This window comes from Fusarium oxysporum, chromosome 4 (assembly GCF_000149955.1).
Source record: "Fusarium oxysporum f. sp. lycopersici 4287 chromosome 4, whole genome shotgun sequence".
In the NCBI taxonomy this organism is placed as follows: domain Eukaryota; kingdom Fungi; phylum Ascomycota; class Sordariomycetes; order Hypocreales; family Nectriaceae; genus Fusarium; species Fusarium oxysporum.
In genome coordinates, this window is record NC_030989.1 from 2,329,039 (window position 1) to 2,346,627 (window position 17,589).

Here is a 17,589-nt window from a genome sequence, read left to right on the forward strand (position 1 = left end):
CAAAACGAAGAGACATATTCCAACTTATATACTCAGCCATGACGATAAGGTCAATAACAAGGTCCCTTTGATCATCATAACTCCCCATGTCATTTCAGTGCATCTTCGGCCGATACCATCACTCTTCAGCCCCGTGGTGCCAGTAATTGACCAATCGTGGATGAATGCGAGGAATACGATTCCCTAATAGGCGGGTCATACAGCAAACCATCCAATCCCAACACGTCTTTCTGACCCGTTGTCAGTGGGCGAGGCACTTCAATTCCGTATGACTTATCTCGCATTGCCTCGTATTCATCGCATTGCTTATTCACTTGCGGCTGCCTATCGGTACATGCCTACCATTAAGCTCACATCCCGTCTCTTTGTAGATGTCCCATGTGTGCCTGGAAGATCTGTCAAAGCCCGCGAGAAATCATGGAGCTAGAAATTTGTAAACGTGCGGTTCGTTCATGAAGGTGCTAAGGAAGTAAATGTAGTAGAGTAGAGTATCATCATGTTCATGAAATAAAGCTATAGTGTACAATTAAATGTTGAATAAATGCCAAAGTGACTCGCTCATACGAACTCCTGAGCCCCAATAGATAGATCTTGAAGAAATGTATAAAACTCCATCCATATATTGAACCCTACAGTGAACGCCGGCTGGTCCTATCCCATGCGCCCAACCAAAACGTCCCGCCACACCGCAATATTCCACTGCATCTCATTCATAGAAACGTTCTCAATACGGACCTTTCAACATCATACAGCATAAGCATAGCACGTACTAAGCACATCACACTTGATTGATCAATCAACGCCCCAGCTTCGGCTATCGTCTGAGGATGAGGGCCGCCTGCGCATCTCATCGTCTGCTGTCATATCTTGGCCACTGCTGCGGTGTCTGCTATGCCGATGCTCTCGCTTCCCTTGTTTATGACTGCGATCGTGTTGATCGTGTTCATCATCACTCCAGTCGCTGAATTCTCCCTCAGAGTAATCCCACTGCACTGGTATTTCTTCGCCATCCTCACCATACCCATATACGAGACCTCGCCATTGTCCAGAAGCAATCTTAGCTGCCACCTTGAGGATTAGGCGGATGAGAGAGCTGGGAGGACCCAAGATCATCTCGTAAGTCTTCGCAATTATAGCCATTGGAAGGTTCTTAACCGTCTCCAACTTACTCCTGTATGGTCTCCGTTCCATGGTTGAAGCAGGTGTGAAGAGGTTGGCTGCTGGTGGCAGAGGTGACAGGGCGCGTCGCCTTACAGAAATACTACCAGTCGTCGCTCTATGGCGTGGAACGAATGGCCGCTGCGGTGCAGTCATAGCTGCTGTCGACGGGCCGGCGTCAAGTTTGGGGAAGGCATCATTTTTAAGCTCTCTCACTGAATCTGCATCCGACGATGAGCTTTCGTCGGATGTTTCGCTATCATCATCAGAGTCGGACTCCCATGCGCATGGCATGGGAGAACTACCCCTGCTATGTGATGATTTATTTCTTTTGCCCGCTGACAGTCTATCTGCCTCGTACGAGTCATTATTTGCCTCCAGAGAAGATTCTGCTTGAGAAGTTGGAGGCGAAGGATGCTGTGGAGCTCCAGACGAATGCCATGACTCAACACTATGGAAAGATTCCTCGCTATCTCTACGTAGTAATCTCGGTTGTTGAGCATTGCCCTTTTGCTGCGGCGACTGGGAGGGCTTCACATCTCCTTTATTCTTCTTCTGGAGAGAAGAGATGGTATCTGCAGTACGGCCAGTCGGCTTTCTTGTTGTTTCCGATACACTTCTTAAGAGAGGCTCCCTTGACGTGGAAGCCGACGGTGCAGACTTATCCAGTGTTGGCATCATGTGTGGTGGCATCGTAGCAGATCTTGTTGTGAAGTTCCCAGTTCGTCGTCGTAGCCTGGCCTTCATATTGCCACCTCGATTTCCAGAGCCTTCGTGGAGTTGATACACGGAGGAATCATCTTCCGTGGGACTGGAAGAGAGTACAGATGACCTATCATGAGACTCGAGCATATCTGAAGAGCCTAGTTCACCTGGGCGTTCTGGGACAGCTTCCAAGGGTCCCGTGCCAGCATTCCCTGTACCTAACGGTTGCAGAGGGTCGAGATTCATTCCATACTCCTCATAAAGAGATATGTTGGAAGGCACCACGTTAGATGCCGCGCTTTCAGGTCTGGTTGGTATCGGGCTCATTGGTATATCTCTGGGCTGTCTAGGAATTAATGGAGTAGGTGTAGAAGCTCTCCCAACAAAGGATGACCTTCGTGAGTCCGTAGAGGATGCTGGTGTTGCCTCCTCGGAAGGGGTTATAGGTTGTGCGCGCGGCGTCCAGGGCAGGATTGTGACGGGAACCTGCTCTGGCAAATCGACAGTAAAGGTGCGCTTGAAAGGGCATTCAGTCTTTTCAAATTGTAGAATCTTGTCCAACACTTCTCTCAGTTCTTCGGCTCGCTGTTGATCTTCGGGGTCATCGACTGGAAGTTCTATTCTCCAGTAATTCGGTCGCCGTATTTGCAGGACGAATCTACTATTGACCTCGTCTATACACCAGCACTGGCTTTTTCGTAGAATTGGTTGTAGTGCAGAACCGCAGCTCAAAAAGGCTACCGATCTTGGGGCTCGATATATGCGAAAGGGTCCTATGTGCTTTACTTAGTAACGAGCGGTGCATACATAGGTATTCATTTGTTAACTCACCTACAGCGATGGTTCTCTCGAGCTGTGAGGACCATGATAAAGAACTTGGTGGATCAACATTGCTCAAGGCGGGCCCTCCAGGACTCCTCGCATAGGCTCGGCCGGTGGCCGTAAAGGATATTATCTTGACATTTGGATGGCTGTAGAGTGTTTCGACAAGATCTGAATCGGGTGTTTCTGGTTCCGTGGAACCTCTTGAAGGCATAGGGGCGGTTGATACTCGTCTGGGCCCCCGAGCCGCCAAATCGTCACCCGAATCATCCATGATAAGGATGTGACGTCGCGGCAGTTTATTCTTTTTTGATAGCGCAAATATTTGTTCGACCTGGCTACATCTCAAACATCTCGAAGAGACAAACAGGGAAGATCGTTCATGGCTGCGCGCCCGCCGTGGATGTTGGTCGAGTTGTGGTTCTCGCGCCGGGTCGTGACGAGTTGATGGATCGCGAGTCGAGTCCCCTGACCAACCAACGCCTCAGTGGAAGGGAGACTACGCAGGGTAGGTAGTTGGAGGTATGGAGGGGAAACGCAAGCTCGAAGGGGGAGAATAACAAATAGGGGCGGGTTCTTGGGTGTTATGTTATCTTTATCGTTATCGAACGACCCGAGTGTAGGAAGGTCCTTTCTTTTCTGTTCTGTTCGCTCCCTCAACTTCCGTTCCGAAGTGCTGAGGCGCGGCGGATGGAATCTGGCCCAGCCATCTACTGTGCTGCACCTAATCTACAGGGGAGTTTAGAGGGGTGCAGCCTTAGTCATCCGCATACACATTCCTAGGCCCGCTGATGATCCCGTCGTCCCGCTCCTCGATCCCTTGATTGAGCTAGAGCTGTTCAACAAACTCGGGACATTTTTGTGCACAGCGAGTTCAAGCCCATGCTACTCGAGTGTTGTAAAACGTTTGGTGTAAGAGATTTGAGTTGTCATACGATGAGAATTTTCTCATGTCCAAGCTTTATCGTCCGATGAACTCAACGCTCCATACAAGAACGTTGACGAGTTTGAACTTGGCTGTCCCTCTTATGGTACATTTCTTTGTTTACCTACGAAGTTAATGGATGGATGTAAGCTTGACCTTGCATAAATAGCTGCGAACGCCACTTGGATGCAGTTGTCCTACCCCAGCCAGCCATAAAGAGGTGGCGGAGCAATCACAGCTGGTTTAAGTGGAGGTTGGAGGACACAGCAAAACGAGGTTCCATGTGATGAGCGCTTGTCTCGGTCATGAGGGCTTTCTTCAAAAATATATTCACGTTGCTGTGTCCTGTAATTTCGAGAGGATTGCGGCTCTCCCAAAGACAATCTTCAAAGAATAGCTTTTTTCTTGTAGTTCTCACACATCACATGTCATTCTTGTTCTCTTGTGGATACACCCATAGCTAGGCAAAGAGCTAACTCAGCCGCCAATCTGGCGTAAGCTTCAATTGGTTCACGATACTTACGTCACCTTACAGTCTTACCATTCCAAGGTTCCGAACTCGTGTTCCTGAATATCACTACTACCTTCATTTCTTAACCAGAACCTGAGACTGCCAAATTCTCAACAGTCTCAAAAAGACCCTTCATTCTCTTCAGAGGGGCAGGCAAAATTCCGTGTCTGATACAGTGTATTCACTAAAATTCAGCCCGTCGACACAAGCTCAACTTGAGCTCTGGGCGCCTACAGCTTGGTCTCCCTCATACCCTTCAGCTTCCCATACCTAGCTGAGGCTCTCAAGATGTCGTCTAACGAAAAGACTCAACTTGATAAGGACAAGTTGAAGGAGAAGCTTGAGGAAAAATTCGATCTCTCTCACTTCGATCCCAACACCGTAATACGTGGCGCTCAGCTCACTCTGGTGGGAGGTGAGTACCACCATATGGCATTATGCCTTTTGCCCATTACTAACCAACAATATAGCTCATCGAGCACTACAGAATCCGGCACTTTTCACAACCGATCACTATCGTCAAGCTGCCATTGCAGTTGTGGCAGGTCTTGCTATTAGACTAATCGTCACCATACCCGTGAGTCTCATTACCAGCATGAGCAGAAGAGTAACCCTACTGACTGCACAATCAGATTGTCGGGATTAAAGTGTTATTATGGTTCATTTCATTCTTTGTATCTCTTGATGCCGTCACATGGGACGATACTCTCGTCGGTGGGCTTGACTTTGTCGCAGAATATGTCCTCCAAGTCCCCTTCTTCCTCATGGCTCTCATGCGTTATGTTGTACCGACCCTCGATAACCTGTAAGTCGAGTACTAAACATCACGAAACACTTGACAGCATCTAACCACCTGCAAATAGCTTCATGCAGTCACTGCAATGGGTTGATATGACCTATGTTCAAAAGCACCGTGGTGACAAGCCTTCAGAGCTTCGGGATATGTATTATCCTAACCTCAAGATGTACCGTCCCTCCGATGGAAGTACGCACTCTGAAAGTACCGCTCAGGCTGTCTCCATGTTTCTCTACCGCTTCCTTCGCAAGGGTGGTATTTCTTTAGCAGTTTTTGCGATCTCATACACACCATATATCGGTCGATTTGTCCTGCCCGCAGCCAGTTTTTACACCTTCAATAACGCCGTGGGCTTAGGACCGGCCTCGATCATCTTTGGTACGGGAATTTTCCTCCCTCGAAGGTACCTGGTAATCTTCCTCCAGAGCTACTTCTCTTCCAGAAGTTTAATGCGAGAGTTACTTGAACCATACTTCGCTCGTGTTCACTTTACAAAGGATCAAAAGCGAAACTGGTTCCGCAGCCGCGAGGGAGTTCTGTTTGGTTTTGGTCTGGGATTCTACATCCTTGTCAGAATCCCTCTGGTGGGCGTACTCGTCTATGGCATTGCCGAAGCATCCACCGCATACCTGATCACCAAGATCACTGACCCACCGCCTCCCCCTCAGCAGATGAAGGAGTTTGCTGAGGGACAGCAGAATTGGTCTAACAAACATGAGTTCCTGAACCTTTCACTGGCCAACATTGACTCGGTACATAGCCCTGAGCTCTCTAAAAAGGCCAATTGAATGGCAAAGACGTCGCCTTCGATGTGCCTGGACGGAAAGTAGCTACCCTGCTCAGCATAGGACCTTTTGTCATCGAAAGCGATCACCAAACCCATTTTTTCTGGTCATGCTTTCATTCAAAAACAAAGACGTATCACAATGCCTCCTCGCCCAGCAGAGCAACGAAACCACATGACCGTTTCCCGATGTTCTATGTCCCAGCAAGATGGGCTAACCGAAATCCCAGGCACAAGGTTGGAAAGCAAGTGTTTTGAGAAGCGATACCAGCCGTTACCAAGTTTTGCGTCGGGCATTCAGTGGACAACACAATTCTCTTATGGCATTTATACCAATAGATACCTCAAATTCAGCCATGTCAAGACACCTCTTTTCGCTGCATCGCACCATCTGTCTATTTGATCTCGGTTCACTGTGAATAACCTCAGCGGCGTGCAATGGTTACAAAGCAATATCTTGTTTCGGTGTTCGAAGCGCTAACTATGTTCAAAAACTCAACAAACTACTTGAAATGTCTAGAAGGACCAAGAGCACCGAAGGCTTCATGTTTCTGTCAGTTCCCACTCACCAGTCCGGAATAATGGAGAATCTCTCATGAGCAGTATCTGCACTATGCTGCCTCATAACCTTGTCACCTTGGCCGATGAAATCACATCCAGGTGTGTCGCACTTCCGGAGCACATTGTCACCTTCGTCTTGGATTTCACTCAGATCCACGTGTCCAGTGAGTTCTGCATGCTTCTGTCCCTCACGCTGGCCGCTACCTATCCAGCCACATCCCGGCACATCACATCGGAGAATCAGTCCTTCCGTATCAGTGTAGTAGTGCGCCTTGTTGAGCTTCTCGACGAGCTCTCTGGTCTTTTCGAGTACCTCATCGTCATCAGTCGGCCAAACAGTTCGATCCATCTCAGGGGGGTAAGTAGGCGAGTCATGTGGGTAGTCAGACAGGCTGAAGGCAACTCGGTCATAGTGAATTCCTGAATAGACAAGAATACAGCGATCTCTCTTATCCTCTCCGAAGTTGATCAGGTTTTGGGCCTGTAAACTTCAATGTCAGTGAGGAGCGGTGCAGAATAATATTTCGACTAACCTGGACATCAAACGTGCAGATCTGGATATCGAAGATGGAGGATAAGATGCTCAGTTCAATACCGCCTCCCCATCGGTCAGGGTCTTGAATACTGCGGCAATATTGGCTGGGAGGGCTACCGAGGACAGCTTCTGAGTAATCCTCGGGATGTTCCACAATGTAGTCAGCCATCATCCTTCTCAACCGTTGAGCGGGGATCTGATCTTGCAGAGCACCACCAAAAGCTGTGAATAAACAGCTGTTATCGCTGGGCATCACTCTTAGAACTACATGCCGTCAACAACAATAGTCTCTGGAGGCTAACAAAAGGTTATCACTTACGTAGTGTTCCACCCTGTTCTGGCCACGGAACGTTGACATCCTCTGGGCTCTCATTCCGTTTTACTGCACGAGATGCCATTGCTTGATATTGGGCAGCGCCAGTTTGAAGTGGCGCAGTAGGTGCGGGTGGTGGTACGTCCTCGGGTACGATAGTGAGTGTCTCACCATGAAGACCAAGAGATCGAGCAATTTGATCACTTTGGCTAGCTTCAAGAGTCTTCATAGCCATAGGAGGGCCATATTTTATTCCAAAGTTGGTAATTCCTGTCTTGGCTCGAAGTTCATCAAATAGCACTTTAACAGTGGCATCATCGGGTATCTCGAGGATACCGGTACCGGCTGGACCTTTATAACGAGCTCGCATGACTGTGATTAGGTGCAAGATTCAATGTAAGATGACAATTTCTTGGGTTTTCTCGCTGCGGATAGTGGGTGATTAATGTGCTTGGGTGAAACTTGTTCGAGATGAGTGAGGGAGGGGCTGCTTTGCTCTGAGGCGAGGAATTGAAAGGAAGCAACAGAAAAGTGAGGCACTGAATCCGTTTTAAGCTGGGTTTGGAACCACAAGACGAGGATTCTCTGAGCTTGAGTGATAGATATTCAAATCTGTGTATATGAATCACAGAAACAATAAGGCTAAATCGAGCCTGACTGAATCAATGATCTGGATGAAAGCTGGCACCAACATCACAACCATGTGTCAAGTGCCAGCCAATTGGGACCCGCTTTTAGAAATGCACAACCGCTCTAACCAATTACGGTACGAGAAGTCGCGCGCAAATGCACGCGCTCTCCAGGGCAGTCGCACTTTCAATCAAGCTCAGGAATAGTACACAGGTACTCTTTAATTACAGCTTCCTCCCGCTGCCGTGATTTCGCAATACAACCCGTCTCAGCAACTGAATACCACAATATAGATTAACTTGACCAACGCGAATAGTACGCGCCGTTAACGCCTCGATTTGCCGCATTGCGACCGGACCCGAGTGGTCTCACGAGCCTGTCATGTCCAGTCGGAGGGCGAACGCGCCAGAGGTGCGCGAATCTATAGAAGCAAAAACTGCCTCCGTGGACGTCGAGATGAAGGATACACCGGACGATGATGTCGATGCCGAAGGCGACCCTGACGTAGATATGGACGCGGAAGGTGACGAAGATGCCGAAGGTGAAGAGGACGCAGAAGGTGAGGTGGACGATGAAGGCCGTCCCGATATGTATCGCTTGATCCATAATCTCTCGACCTATCTATGCAGCGTTCAGGATGAGTATGCTTCCCCTCTCGAGTGCAGGAGAGGATTGGGTGATTCTGACAGAGTTATAGTGGCGAGCAGCTTGCTGCTGGCTTCCAGCGCATCCCGAATAGACGGACGTTGCCCGATTATTTCGAAATCATCGCCGAACCCATTGCTTTCAGTACCATCCGAGTAGGTTTTATGCAGTCTTGGTAGCTGGTATATGGATCATTGACCAAAATGATAGGGTAAAACTCAGAAGAAACAATACGGCTCATTTGCCGAGTTCGTCAAGGATGTTGCGCAAATCTGTCACAACGCTCAAGTTTACAACCGACCCTCCGCTCCTATTTTCGGTGCCGCAGTTCGTCTTCGGGATATCCTTGTCCAAGAACTCAAGAAGCTGGTAGAAAAGGGCCACATCAATGCCAATGATGCACAGTTGCCAGATCTGGGCGAATTACCACCTGCGGAAGAGTCTCCACCAGCAGAGGATGACGACGAAGACGAGGAAGGCGAAGAGGAGGAGGAGGATGAAGATGAAGAAGAAGATGAGGACGAAGATGATGATTCAGACGATGAAGGCGGACGACGCAGGGGACGAAGACGACGTGGCGCTGGTCGAAGAGATCAGGACAAAGACTACGAAGATGATTCGCACAAACGAAGAGGCCGACCTCCTAGTGTTCTTACGCCGAACGAAGGCCGCATCGCTTCACTATTGAAGGGATTGAGAAAGCCCAAGGACGATGCAGGAAATCTCCTTGTTCATCCTTTTGAGAAGCTACCAGACAAAGCAGCTGTACCCGATTACTATACAACGATACTAAACCCCATCGCTCTCGACAACATCAAGAAAAAAGCCAAGCGGAAGAAGTATCAAAGCATCGACCATGTTCTTCAGGACCTCAATCTCATGTTTGAGAATGCCAAGCGGTATAATGAGGATGACAGCGAAGTGTACAAGGCCGCGGTTGAGCTACAGAAGGAGGCTATCTTTTTAGCCGAACAGGAGAAGGCCAAACCTGATGATGATTTCCGAGACGAAGACGGCAAGTTACCGTTGGCAGAGATCCGGCATAACGGGCAGTCCTGGAAAGTCGGTACGTACATAGAGATACCACTGTGTAATGCGTTTCCAGTGTTGTTACGCCGCTAACATGAATATAGGTGATTGGGTTCACATCAGAAATCCCAACGACCTGGCCAAGCCCACCGTGGCGCAAATCTATCGAACTTGGCAAGACCGTGCCGGCCAAAGATGGATCAATGCCTGCTGGTACTACCGACCAGAACAGACTGTACATCGATATGAGAAGCATTTCTTCGAGCATGAAGTCGTCAAGACAGGTCAATATCGGGATCATCAAATTGAAGAGGTCTTGGACCGATGCTTTGTCATGTTCGTGACCCGATTCAATAAAGGGCGACCTCGAGGATTTCCTCTGGACAAGGAAATTTATGTGTGTGAATCACGCTACAACGAGGAGAAGTTCACATTCAACAAGATCAAGACGTGGGCAAGCTGTGTCCCAGACGAGGTACGCGACAAGGACTATGAAATGGACCTCTTTGATGTGCCTCGGCGCATGAAGAAGATTCCCAGCCCTATTAAGCATTTGCTCCGCGAAGATGCAAAGGAGACAGATGAACTCCCCAAGCCAACATGGGGAAGCCCAAATGCCCCGCCTATTGTTGGAGCCGTACATCGCCGTAAACGGGAGGCCAATGTAAGTGAAGCGCATCTGTTCTTTCGTTTCTTCTGTCCTGCCATGCCATGCCATGACTCGGCTGGCCATCGCTGTATTCGTTATCAGCAAACGAATGCCCTACATAATCCCTGCCCGCCAACGCCTTTTTTTCCTTCTCAGCTTCAACGCCTGATTCTTGATCGTGATTCATGCATGCCTCAGGCTTTCTTTCGTCTCACTTTATTGTCGCACGCAACTAACCATAACTTTCTAGGAATCACCACCGCCAGTGCCCACCCCTCCGCCACAAGCCATGTCGGCGGTCCCACTACCTGATGCTGGCGCTGATTCTGGCCGGCGCGCTTCAATGTTGTCAGTGCCTGGTGGCATTCCTAGTGATCATTCCGGGAGACATCCTTCAATATCCTATCCTGGAGGTCCTTCACCTTCGCCCGTTCCATACAATGCTCACATGACACCTCACTTTCAGCCAGTCACTCCTGGCGCCCAGCCAGCACAAGTTCAACAGACTCCAGTCCCTATTCCACATCAACCTCACCTGGGTGCTCAGCCTCAAGTGTCTGTACGACCTGTGCAATATCAACACCAACCTCAGCACTCACAGGCAGGATATGCACAAGGATTCGCCCCTAACTATGGGCAATCGGTGCCTCCTATGCATCAGCAAACACCTATGCCAAACCACATGACCCAGGCATACAACCAAGTGCAGGCCACTCCAGTCGCTCGCAGTCCAATGCCGGCTGCACCAGGGATGCCTATGCAGGGTGGCAATGTATATAACCCACCAAGACCACCAGAGGTCTACGCACTTCCCGACAATATGAACGATGCGATGCCAAAGGAGTTGCGAGAGTCATTTCAACATGACAGTTCTGGCCGAGTTCTCTTCTTCACTGCTCCTCCTCTCGACAGACCCCACAAGGGCATCTCCCACGAAAGTGCTGGTTTAGGACACAGCGCCAAATATCTGGCTGGGAGGAAAGAATGGTTGGCCGACCGGGAGAGGAAGAGAAAGGAGCGCGACGAGCAGATCGGGAGTAACTCAAACAAGAAACTCGAAAGGGTTGCAGCAGATGCGCGCCAAGCGAAAACAGAGATTGTTGCACAGGCCAGTGATACCATGGCTAAATGGTTGGAGCAATACAACGAGGATACCCAGAAGTGGAAAGACAAGGCAGGGCTTGAAGGTTGGCGGGAGGTCAAGCCATCCAACAAAGAAAACAGCACTGTTTGAGACTAGTGAGCAGCAGTTGGTAACAAACATGGATTAAAGGCGCCCGGGTATCCTATTTAAGATCAAGAGGGCGAAAACTAGGTTAACTTTCTGTGCGTTAGGATTGGAGTAATGGCTAAATTCACCAAATAATATCTTGGAACGATTCTGAGACGATTTGTAGTAGTATTAGAGTGTACTGATCGATTGACGATGTGTCCCTTTCATCTGCATCACAGACAGACTTCCCGGCTTCCCAGATGACATTGGCCCTTGCCCTTCACCTAGCTGTTGGCGGGCCGTGTGGCCAGAGTTCTTTTTCGTCAAGTTGGCCATGGCTCGTCTGAGTGATCCAGATTTGTCATCCATCACGAAGCGCCCAACGTTGCCCGCATAAAGCAGCAAGAAGGTATAATTACTGCTAGGGGTTGGGAATGTGTTGCGCAGCTCGTAAGTCCTGATCGGAAAATTGATGGTCGCCTGACAAAAATCATGTTGGGTGTGACAGGGCCGTGGCAGATTGCCTGGAAGCTGGGTCGATGCTGAATATCCGACTGCATGGCATGGTGTCATTACTAAGATTTGCCGCAATGGTCTGGTCCTCATTTGAGTACATTGAAGACCTCATGCATCATGTTTGTACCATCTCTACCCTAGGCTCGCTGGCCACTGTCTTCTTCCGTCCATGCCCGAGTTCGAACATGACCCATTCGTAAACCGCCCACTGGACAGCATTCACTATGAAAGCTCGCACGCTACAGACAGTCAACCCTCTAAAGAAAACACGAGAGCCTCCCTCCCGGTACGCCTCACGTGCGACCTGTATTGCGCCAGCCCGTTTGGTTTGTGACGCTATGTTGGGTTGCAGAAGGGGTGTTGTTTCTGCTTGTCCGCCAAGGGTCTGTGCCTGAACCCTAGTCTTGATAACATCGAGTGGAAATATGCTCGCCCAAGTTGCGACACCAGCTAGTCCTCCGCAAAGGAGAACTTTGGCGGCCTCGTGTTGCAAAGAGGTTTCTTCGCCCTGTTCCGTAGCCAGCCAACGAGTAGTCAGCTCGTAGGACCAGAAGTAAAAGCCATAACCAACGCTATCCCGGATAGCAGTCACAGTTCCGCCGAAGTAAAGACCTCGAGCACCTTCTTTTTTCCAGATATCCTTGGTGATAGCCCAGCTTGAGGTTGGAGAGGATGCCAGCTGCGCCCTGCACTTGATCAGTTCGGTGGGGGTGCTAACGACCCAAGTTGCAAGACCGCCCACCGCCCCAGCAAGCCAGGTATTCCACAAGTTTCCAGATGTTGAGAATACGCTATTTAATGCCGCCTCGGTTCGGTTATAAGAAACAAAGAGTAAGGCGTTCAGCGCACCGTAACCGAGAATTGGTGCTGCAGTTCCAGTCACCAAGGAGGCGTATGATCCGAGGTACCGCGTGCTGAAAGATGCACTCTGGTTGATGGTTGAAGCCGCTGCTGTTGTTCCTGTAGGGATCGAACCAACAGACGGGTTCGTCACTGGACTGGTATGTTGTGCTTGAAGTCGAACTTTGATCACATCAAGAGGATTTCCGATGATGATTCCAACAGCACCACTGAGATAGCCAGCCCAGAAATCAGCCGACATTATGAGACTATTTTTGTAGACTCTATAGGCGAGAAAAGAAGATCAGTATTCCTTGACACTTTGCGCTGAGCCACAGTGATAGTGCTCAAGACGCCGAGGTATACGAGGCCCCAGGCCAAACCGAGCCGTGCAAGAGGAGCTCGATTCGCAGTAGCCTGGACATTAATTCGACGAAACCGCGTAAGATATTGCCAATGCACAAAGTGTCCAGCAACAGTTGCAGTCAAAATTCCAGTGCGATGTCGTGCAATTGCTACTTGAAGAGGGGTCGGTCCAGAGGATTGATGGTCGGCAAAAGGACCTCCACCGGCCGATCGGCTTTGATCGGAGTTGGAGAGATTGACGCTTGAAGGCATGTGTTAGCGATCCAGGGTCTTTCAGAGCCGCATACTGAGAAAGTAGATGATCCGCGGTGACCTACCCTGACGACGTTGCAGCAAATGGGCTTTCAGTTATCATCTTTGGCTGGTTTTTGACCGAGTGAGTTGTATAAGGGGAAAAGGAGAAAAGGAGAAGATATATTCCTTGCCACCAGTTTCGGTCCCATCATGAACCGAACGACAAACTTGATTCTTCGACCGATTCCCGATGGATCCAATGTTACCTAAGCTAGTGGAGGCTTTAAGTTTTAAGTCCAAGCTTTCGGCGGTTTCGGGGTCTTTGCCGGGGATGCAATTGTAAGAAGAGGTAAAGCTAGTGGCGGTTCACGTGATAGCGTGTTTCTGCCTGCTGTCGCGTCGAGTCACTGACATCGCGCTTGCCTATTTACCCTCCATTGATTCTCGCTGGGGTGGCAAGAAATCTTTCACACTTGGAACAATCGCTTGATAAGTCTCTGAAACGAGAGGATATTCAAGATGGGAGCAGCGTGAGTGTCAGGACACTTTGGCGCGTTGTTGCAAGCTCTAATACTCAATTCAGGTCCCCTCTCGTCGCGACGCCACTTGCTGGCAAGGACAAAACTCTAGGCAAGCGGATGCCAACGCCCTCTTCAATTGACCGTCTTCACAAACCATTCAAATGCCCTGGTGTCGCTGGAAGAAGTACGGCTGTTGATCGACCGTCCCGCAAGCGAAGAAAGGTTGATTATGGTGGTGCCGACGGCGAAGCAGATAATGATAAACCATACTCCAACGATGACAGGCTTGCGCTTGCCACTCGAGATATCAACCGTTTCCCCGTTTTCCAGGCCAAAGATAAAGGTCTTGTTTTCCGCAAGGCCTTTTCTGTGCCATTGAAGAACAAGGACAGCGCTGCATACAATCCCAATCGTGCCCCTCCTACTCTGGGTCTACGGCAAGGTGCAGTCTTCATTGCGAAGCCTCTACATGACCCCAGTGGCGAATTCGCAATTGTTCTTCATGACCCGACTGTCGACGACAAACCAAGAGATGTCCCCAAGGCAATTGAGCCCGCCAAGACAGAGACTGCTGATGGGAAACTTGACGCTCCACTTGTACATAAGAGTCTTGCTGAGATTCTCGGAATCAAGAAAAAGGTGGATGGCGAACACCCTCGCGTTCCAGTCGTAATTGACCCGAAGCTGGCCAAGATCCTTCGTCCCCATCAGGTCGAAGGTGTCAAATTTATGTATCGATGTGTTACTGGCCTGATTGATGAGAAGGCCAATGGCTGCATTATGGCCGACGAGATGGGTCTGGGAAAGACTCTTCAGTGCATCTCTCTGATGTGGACACTACTCAAGCAATCCCCCGATGCTGGAAAGCCGACAATTCAGAAAGCAATCGTTGTCTGTCCTGCCAGTTTGGTCAAGAATTGGGCCAACGAGTTGGTGAAGTGGCTTGGTCCTAATGCCATCAACCCATTCGCCATCGATGGAAAGGCGTCTAAAGAAGAACTGACGCGTCAGCTTCGACAGTGGGCAATTGCTAGTGGTCGGGCCGTCACCAGGCCAGTCATCATTGTTTCCTACGAAACTCTGCGATTGAACGTGGAGGAACTGAAGCACACAAAGATCGGCCTGCTTTTCTGTGATGAGGGCCATCGTCTCAAGAATAGCGACAGCAATACCTTCAATGCTCTCAACAGTCTCAATGTTTCGCGGCGTGTCATTCTTACAGGCACACCCATCCAGAATGATCTCACGGAGTATTTCTCGCTCACAAGTTTTGCAAACCCCGATCTGCTCGGCACACGGCTGGAGTTTCGCAAACGCTACGAAATCCCAATTCTACGAGGCCGAGATGCTGATGCGTCAGAGGAAGATCGAAAGAAGGGCGATGAGTGCACTGCGGCATTGCTCAATGTTGTCAACAAGTTCCTGATTCGCCGTACTAACGACATCCTTTCCAAGTACTTGCCTGTCAAGTACGAGCACGTTGTGTTCTGTAATCTTGCACCCTTCCAGTTTGACCTCTACAACTACTTCATCAAGAGTCCTGACATTCAGGCTCTCCTGAGAGGCAAGGGAAGTCAACCTTTGAAAGCCATCAACATTCTCAAGAAGCTTTGTAACCATCCTGATCTTTTGAACATGGCGGATGATCTGCCGGGCTCAGAGCAGTGCTTCCCAGACGACTATGTACCCAAGGAATCCCGTGGTCGAGATCGCGAGATCAAGTCCTGGTATTCAGGCAAAATGGCAGTGTTGGATCGCATGCTGGCTCGCATCCGCCAAGACACAAACGACAAGATTGTGTTGATTAGCAACTATACTTCGACACTGGATCTTTTTGAACGAATGTGCCGCTCTCGTCAGTATGGATGTTTGCGACTCGATGGAACCATGAACGTCAACAAGCGTCAGAAGCTTGTCGATCGATTCAACGACCCTGAAGGTGACGAATTCGTCTTCCTACTGAGCAGCAAGGCTGGTGGATGTGGTATCAACCTTATCGGCGCGAACCGCCTAGTGCTATTCGACCCCGATTGGAACCCGGCTGCTGACCAACAGGCGCTTGCTCGAGTGTGGCGCGATGGACAAAAGAAAGACTGTTTCGTGTACCGCTTCATCGCAACGGGCACTATCGAGGAGAAGATCTTCCAGCGCCAGTCTCACAAACAAAGTTTGTCTTCTTGCGTTGTGGACTCGGCGGAAGATGTTGAACGGCATTTCTCGCTCGACAGTCTCCGTGAGCTTTTCCAGTACCGGCCAGATACCAAGAGTGACACTCATGAGACGTTCAAGTGCAAGCGGTGTAAGCCTGATGGCAAGCAGTATATCAAGGCGCCGGCCATGCTGTATGGTGATACCAGCACATGGAATCATTTTGTCAACGAGGGACTGAAACCCATCCAGGACTTGCTCTTGAGGCAAGAATGTGGAGAGTCCGAGGTTTCTGCCGTGTTCCAGTACATTTCTCACTAAGTTATCAGCTGTGTGTCTTTAATGATTCATGTTCACGAGGCATGCAGGGCGTTATTGTGGATTAGCGATATTGGAAGGTCATTATCTTTTTTATGGAGTTTCATCCCAGACCTGTTTAGGTCGACAGGCTTCACTGTAGAGTGATCTTAGATGTCAAAACACTGATAGAATATAAAATACTAAAAGCAACCCAGAGCGCACTGGGTTTTGTACCCATTCTCCATGCATTGCGTTGTAAGATCTCCATCTATCATACCACAAGTTCGTGGCTTATCACCCTATCGTACCAGGAGCTGCATTCGTCCCGAGTTGTTCTATTCGATTGACTGAGAGAACTGACAAACCTATCTATATGCTTCGAGTTACTCTGTATCATGGCTTCTATCATGTTGAAGTCATGAGAGGTAGGCACAGTGCTCATGACATGTACTCTTGTTTTCGCACTGTCAAGAATTTGCTAGTTCAAGTTTTAGTCTTTCTGACCAAGGTGAACCTTTTGAGAGTCTCAACCCCAGCAGTCAACATCGCTAGGATTACCTTAGTCAAATCAAAGGAATCCGGCTACTCTCCATCAAACACATCAAAATGTCTTCAAAGCCTACCAACCAGTCCTCTCCGGAGTTTACCTCCTACTACCTTCAACGCGCAACACAAGAGCTCTCAGAGGACCTTGACAAAGTTCGCAACGCGGAGGACTTCAAGGCCGATTCCATCCCTTTCCTTGTTCACGCTCTGCAACAGGGTGCGGACCTTTTCTCTCCTGAGGACCAGAAGAGAGTGGTTGCTGCACCAAAGGCCAAGGACGGGGATGCATGAGCAGACTGTATATACGCAGTCCAGATCATTTCAGTCTACTACGTGAACGCACGACAGCATTTCAGATCCGCTCGTTTGCAACTTGTGGATTAGTGCGAGCCATTCTTCACCACTTCCCACGAGACAAGTATATGTCAAATCACAAGGATGGCGTTTTTCTCGGCAGACAGAAAGCTGTTCTATCGACACCAAGAACGCTTGACACTGCACCCCAATACGCCATAGCGTGTGTATCAACCCAGTGAAAAGGGGAAAAGTCAGATTCAGAAATTAGGTCAATTAGCGGCCGTTACTTCATAAGGGTATCTCAAAGCAGAGTCAACACTACATCAAGCGCGCAATACAATCAATCTATATATACGTCTGTCTCCCACCCGTGCCGAAGTACGGCGGTATGTCATTCCTTCATCAGTATGTCCATATGCACGGTCTAGTTCGAGTTACGGCGTCGTTCGAGTCGGACAGCCCATCCCTTGATGGCGAGGACGATAACGACCCAAGCCATTAGGAGGGCGACCAGGCCATGGTGACAGTGTACATGAACATGGCGA

General features: G+C 49.4%; 7 protein-coding genes across 9 annotated transcripts; 4 read left to right on the plus strand and 3 right to left on the minus strand.

Moving 5' to 3' along the window:
- Positions 1 to 441: 441 nt before the first annotated feature.
- Positions 442 to 3,705, minus strand: FOXG_03698 (uncharacterized protein). The gene is made up of 2 exons (XM_018381528.1): positions 2,695 to 3,705; positions 442 to 2,636 (listed from the first exon to the last, which is right to left on the minus strand). Exons 1-2 carry the CDS (start codon positions 2,957 to 2,959, stop codon positions 793 to 795), a joined length of 2,109 nt encoding a protein of 702 aa, XP_018238048.1. The 5' UTR covers positions 2,960 to 3,705; the 3' UTR covers positions 442 to 792.
- On the plus strand, positions 3,654 to 7,867 carry FOXG_03699 (uncharacterized protein). Its single transcript, XM_018381529.1, has 4 exons — positions 3,654 to 4,536; positions 4,592 to 4,698; positions 4,754 to 4,926; positions 4,985 to 7,867. The coding sequence occupies exons 1-4, from the start codon at positions 4,410 to 4,412 to the stop codon at positions 5,703 to 5,705; spliced, it is 1,128 nt and encodes a 375-aa protein (XP_018238049.1). The 5' UTR covers positions 3,654 to 4,409; the 3' UTR covers positions 5,706 to 7,867.
- FOXG_03700 (uncharacterized protein) lies at positions 5,080 to 7,865 on the minus strand. Its single transcript, XM_018381530.1, has 3 exons — positions 7,117 to 7,865; positions 6,796 to 7,061; positions 5,080 to 6,743 (listed from the first exon to the last, which is right to left on the minus strand). Exons 1-3 carry the CDS (start codon positions 7,478 to 7,480, stop codon positions 6,267 to 6,269), a joined length of 1,107 nt encoding a protein of 368 aa, XP_018238050.1. The 5' UTR covers positions 7,481 to 7,865; the 3' UTR covers positions 5,080 to 6,266.
- Positions 7,868 to 7,912: 45 nt separating the features above from the next.
- Positions 7,913 to 13,463, plus strand: FOXG_03701 (uncharacterized protein; the record flags this gene model as incomplete). 3 transcript variants are annotated; one of them, XM_018381531.1, is made up of 5 exons in its annotated part: positions 7,913 to 8,381; positions 8,438 to 8,540; positions 8,596 to 9,451; positions 9,519 to 10,078; positions 10,314 to 13,463. In XM_018381531.1, 5 exons carry the CDS (start codon positions 8,122 to 8,124, stop codon positions 11,295 to 11,297), a joined length of 2,763 nt encoding a protein of 920 aa, XP_018238051.1. In that variant the 3' UTR covers positions 11,298 to 13,463. The 3 variants fall into 3 exon arrangements, with proteins under 3 accessions (XP_018238051.1, XP_018238052.1, XP_018238053.1); XM_018381533.1 differs by having other exon boundaries at positions 8,122 to 8,381; positions 9,519 to 10,250; positions 10,314 to 11,499; XM_018381532.1 differs by having other exon boundaries at positions 7,932 to 8,381; positions 9,519 to 13,463.
- On the minus strand, positions 9,679 to 13,537 carry FOXG_03702 (uncharacterized protein). Its single transcript, XM_018381534.1, has 2 exons — positions 13,316 to 13,537; positions 9,679 to 13,239 (listed from the first exon to the last, which is right to left on the minus strand). The coding sequence occupies exon 2, from the start codon at positions 12,892 to 12,894 to the stop codon at positions 11,908 to 11,910; it is 987 nt and encodes a 328-aa protein (XP_018238054.1). The 5' UTR covers positions 12,895 to 13,239; positions 13,316 to 13,537; the 3' UTR covers positions 9,679 to 11,907.
- Positions 13,538 to 13,590: 53 nt separating this feature from the next.
- Positions 13,591 to 16,584, plus strand: FOXG_03703 (DNA repair protein rhp54). Its single transcript, XM_018381535.1, has 3 exons — positions 13,591 to 13,762; positions 13,816 to 16,456; positions 16,513 to 16,584. The coding sequence occupies exons 1-2, from the start codon at positions 13,752 to 13,754 to the stop codon at positions 16,220 to 16,222; spliced, it is 2,418 nt and encodes an 805-aa protein (XP_018238055.1). The 5' UTR covers positions 13,591 to 13,751; the 3' UTR covers positions 16,223 to 16,456; positions 16,513 to 16,584.
- Positions 16,585 to 16,807: 223 nt separating this feature from the next.
- On the plus strand, positions 16,808 to 17,038 carry FOXG_03704 (uncharacterized protein; the record flags this gene model as incomplete). The annotated part of the gene is made up of 1 exon (XM_018381536.1): positions 16,808 to 17,038. The coding sequence occupies one exon, from the start codon at positions 16,808 to 16,810 to the stop codon at positions 17,036 to 17,038; it is 231 nt and encodes a 76-aa protein (XP_018238056.1).
- Positions 17,039 to 17,589: the final 551 nt, after the last annotated feature.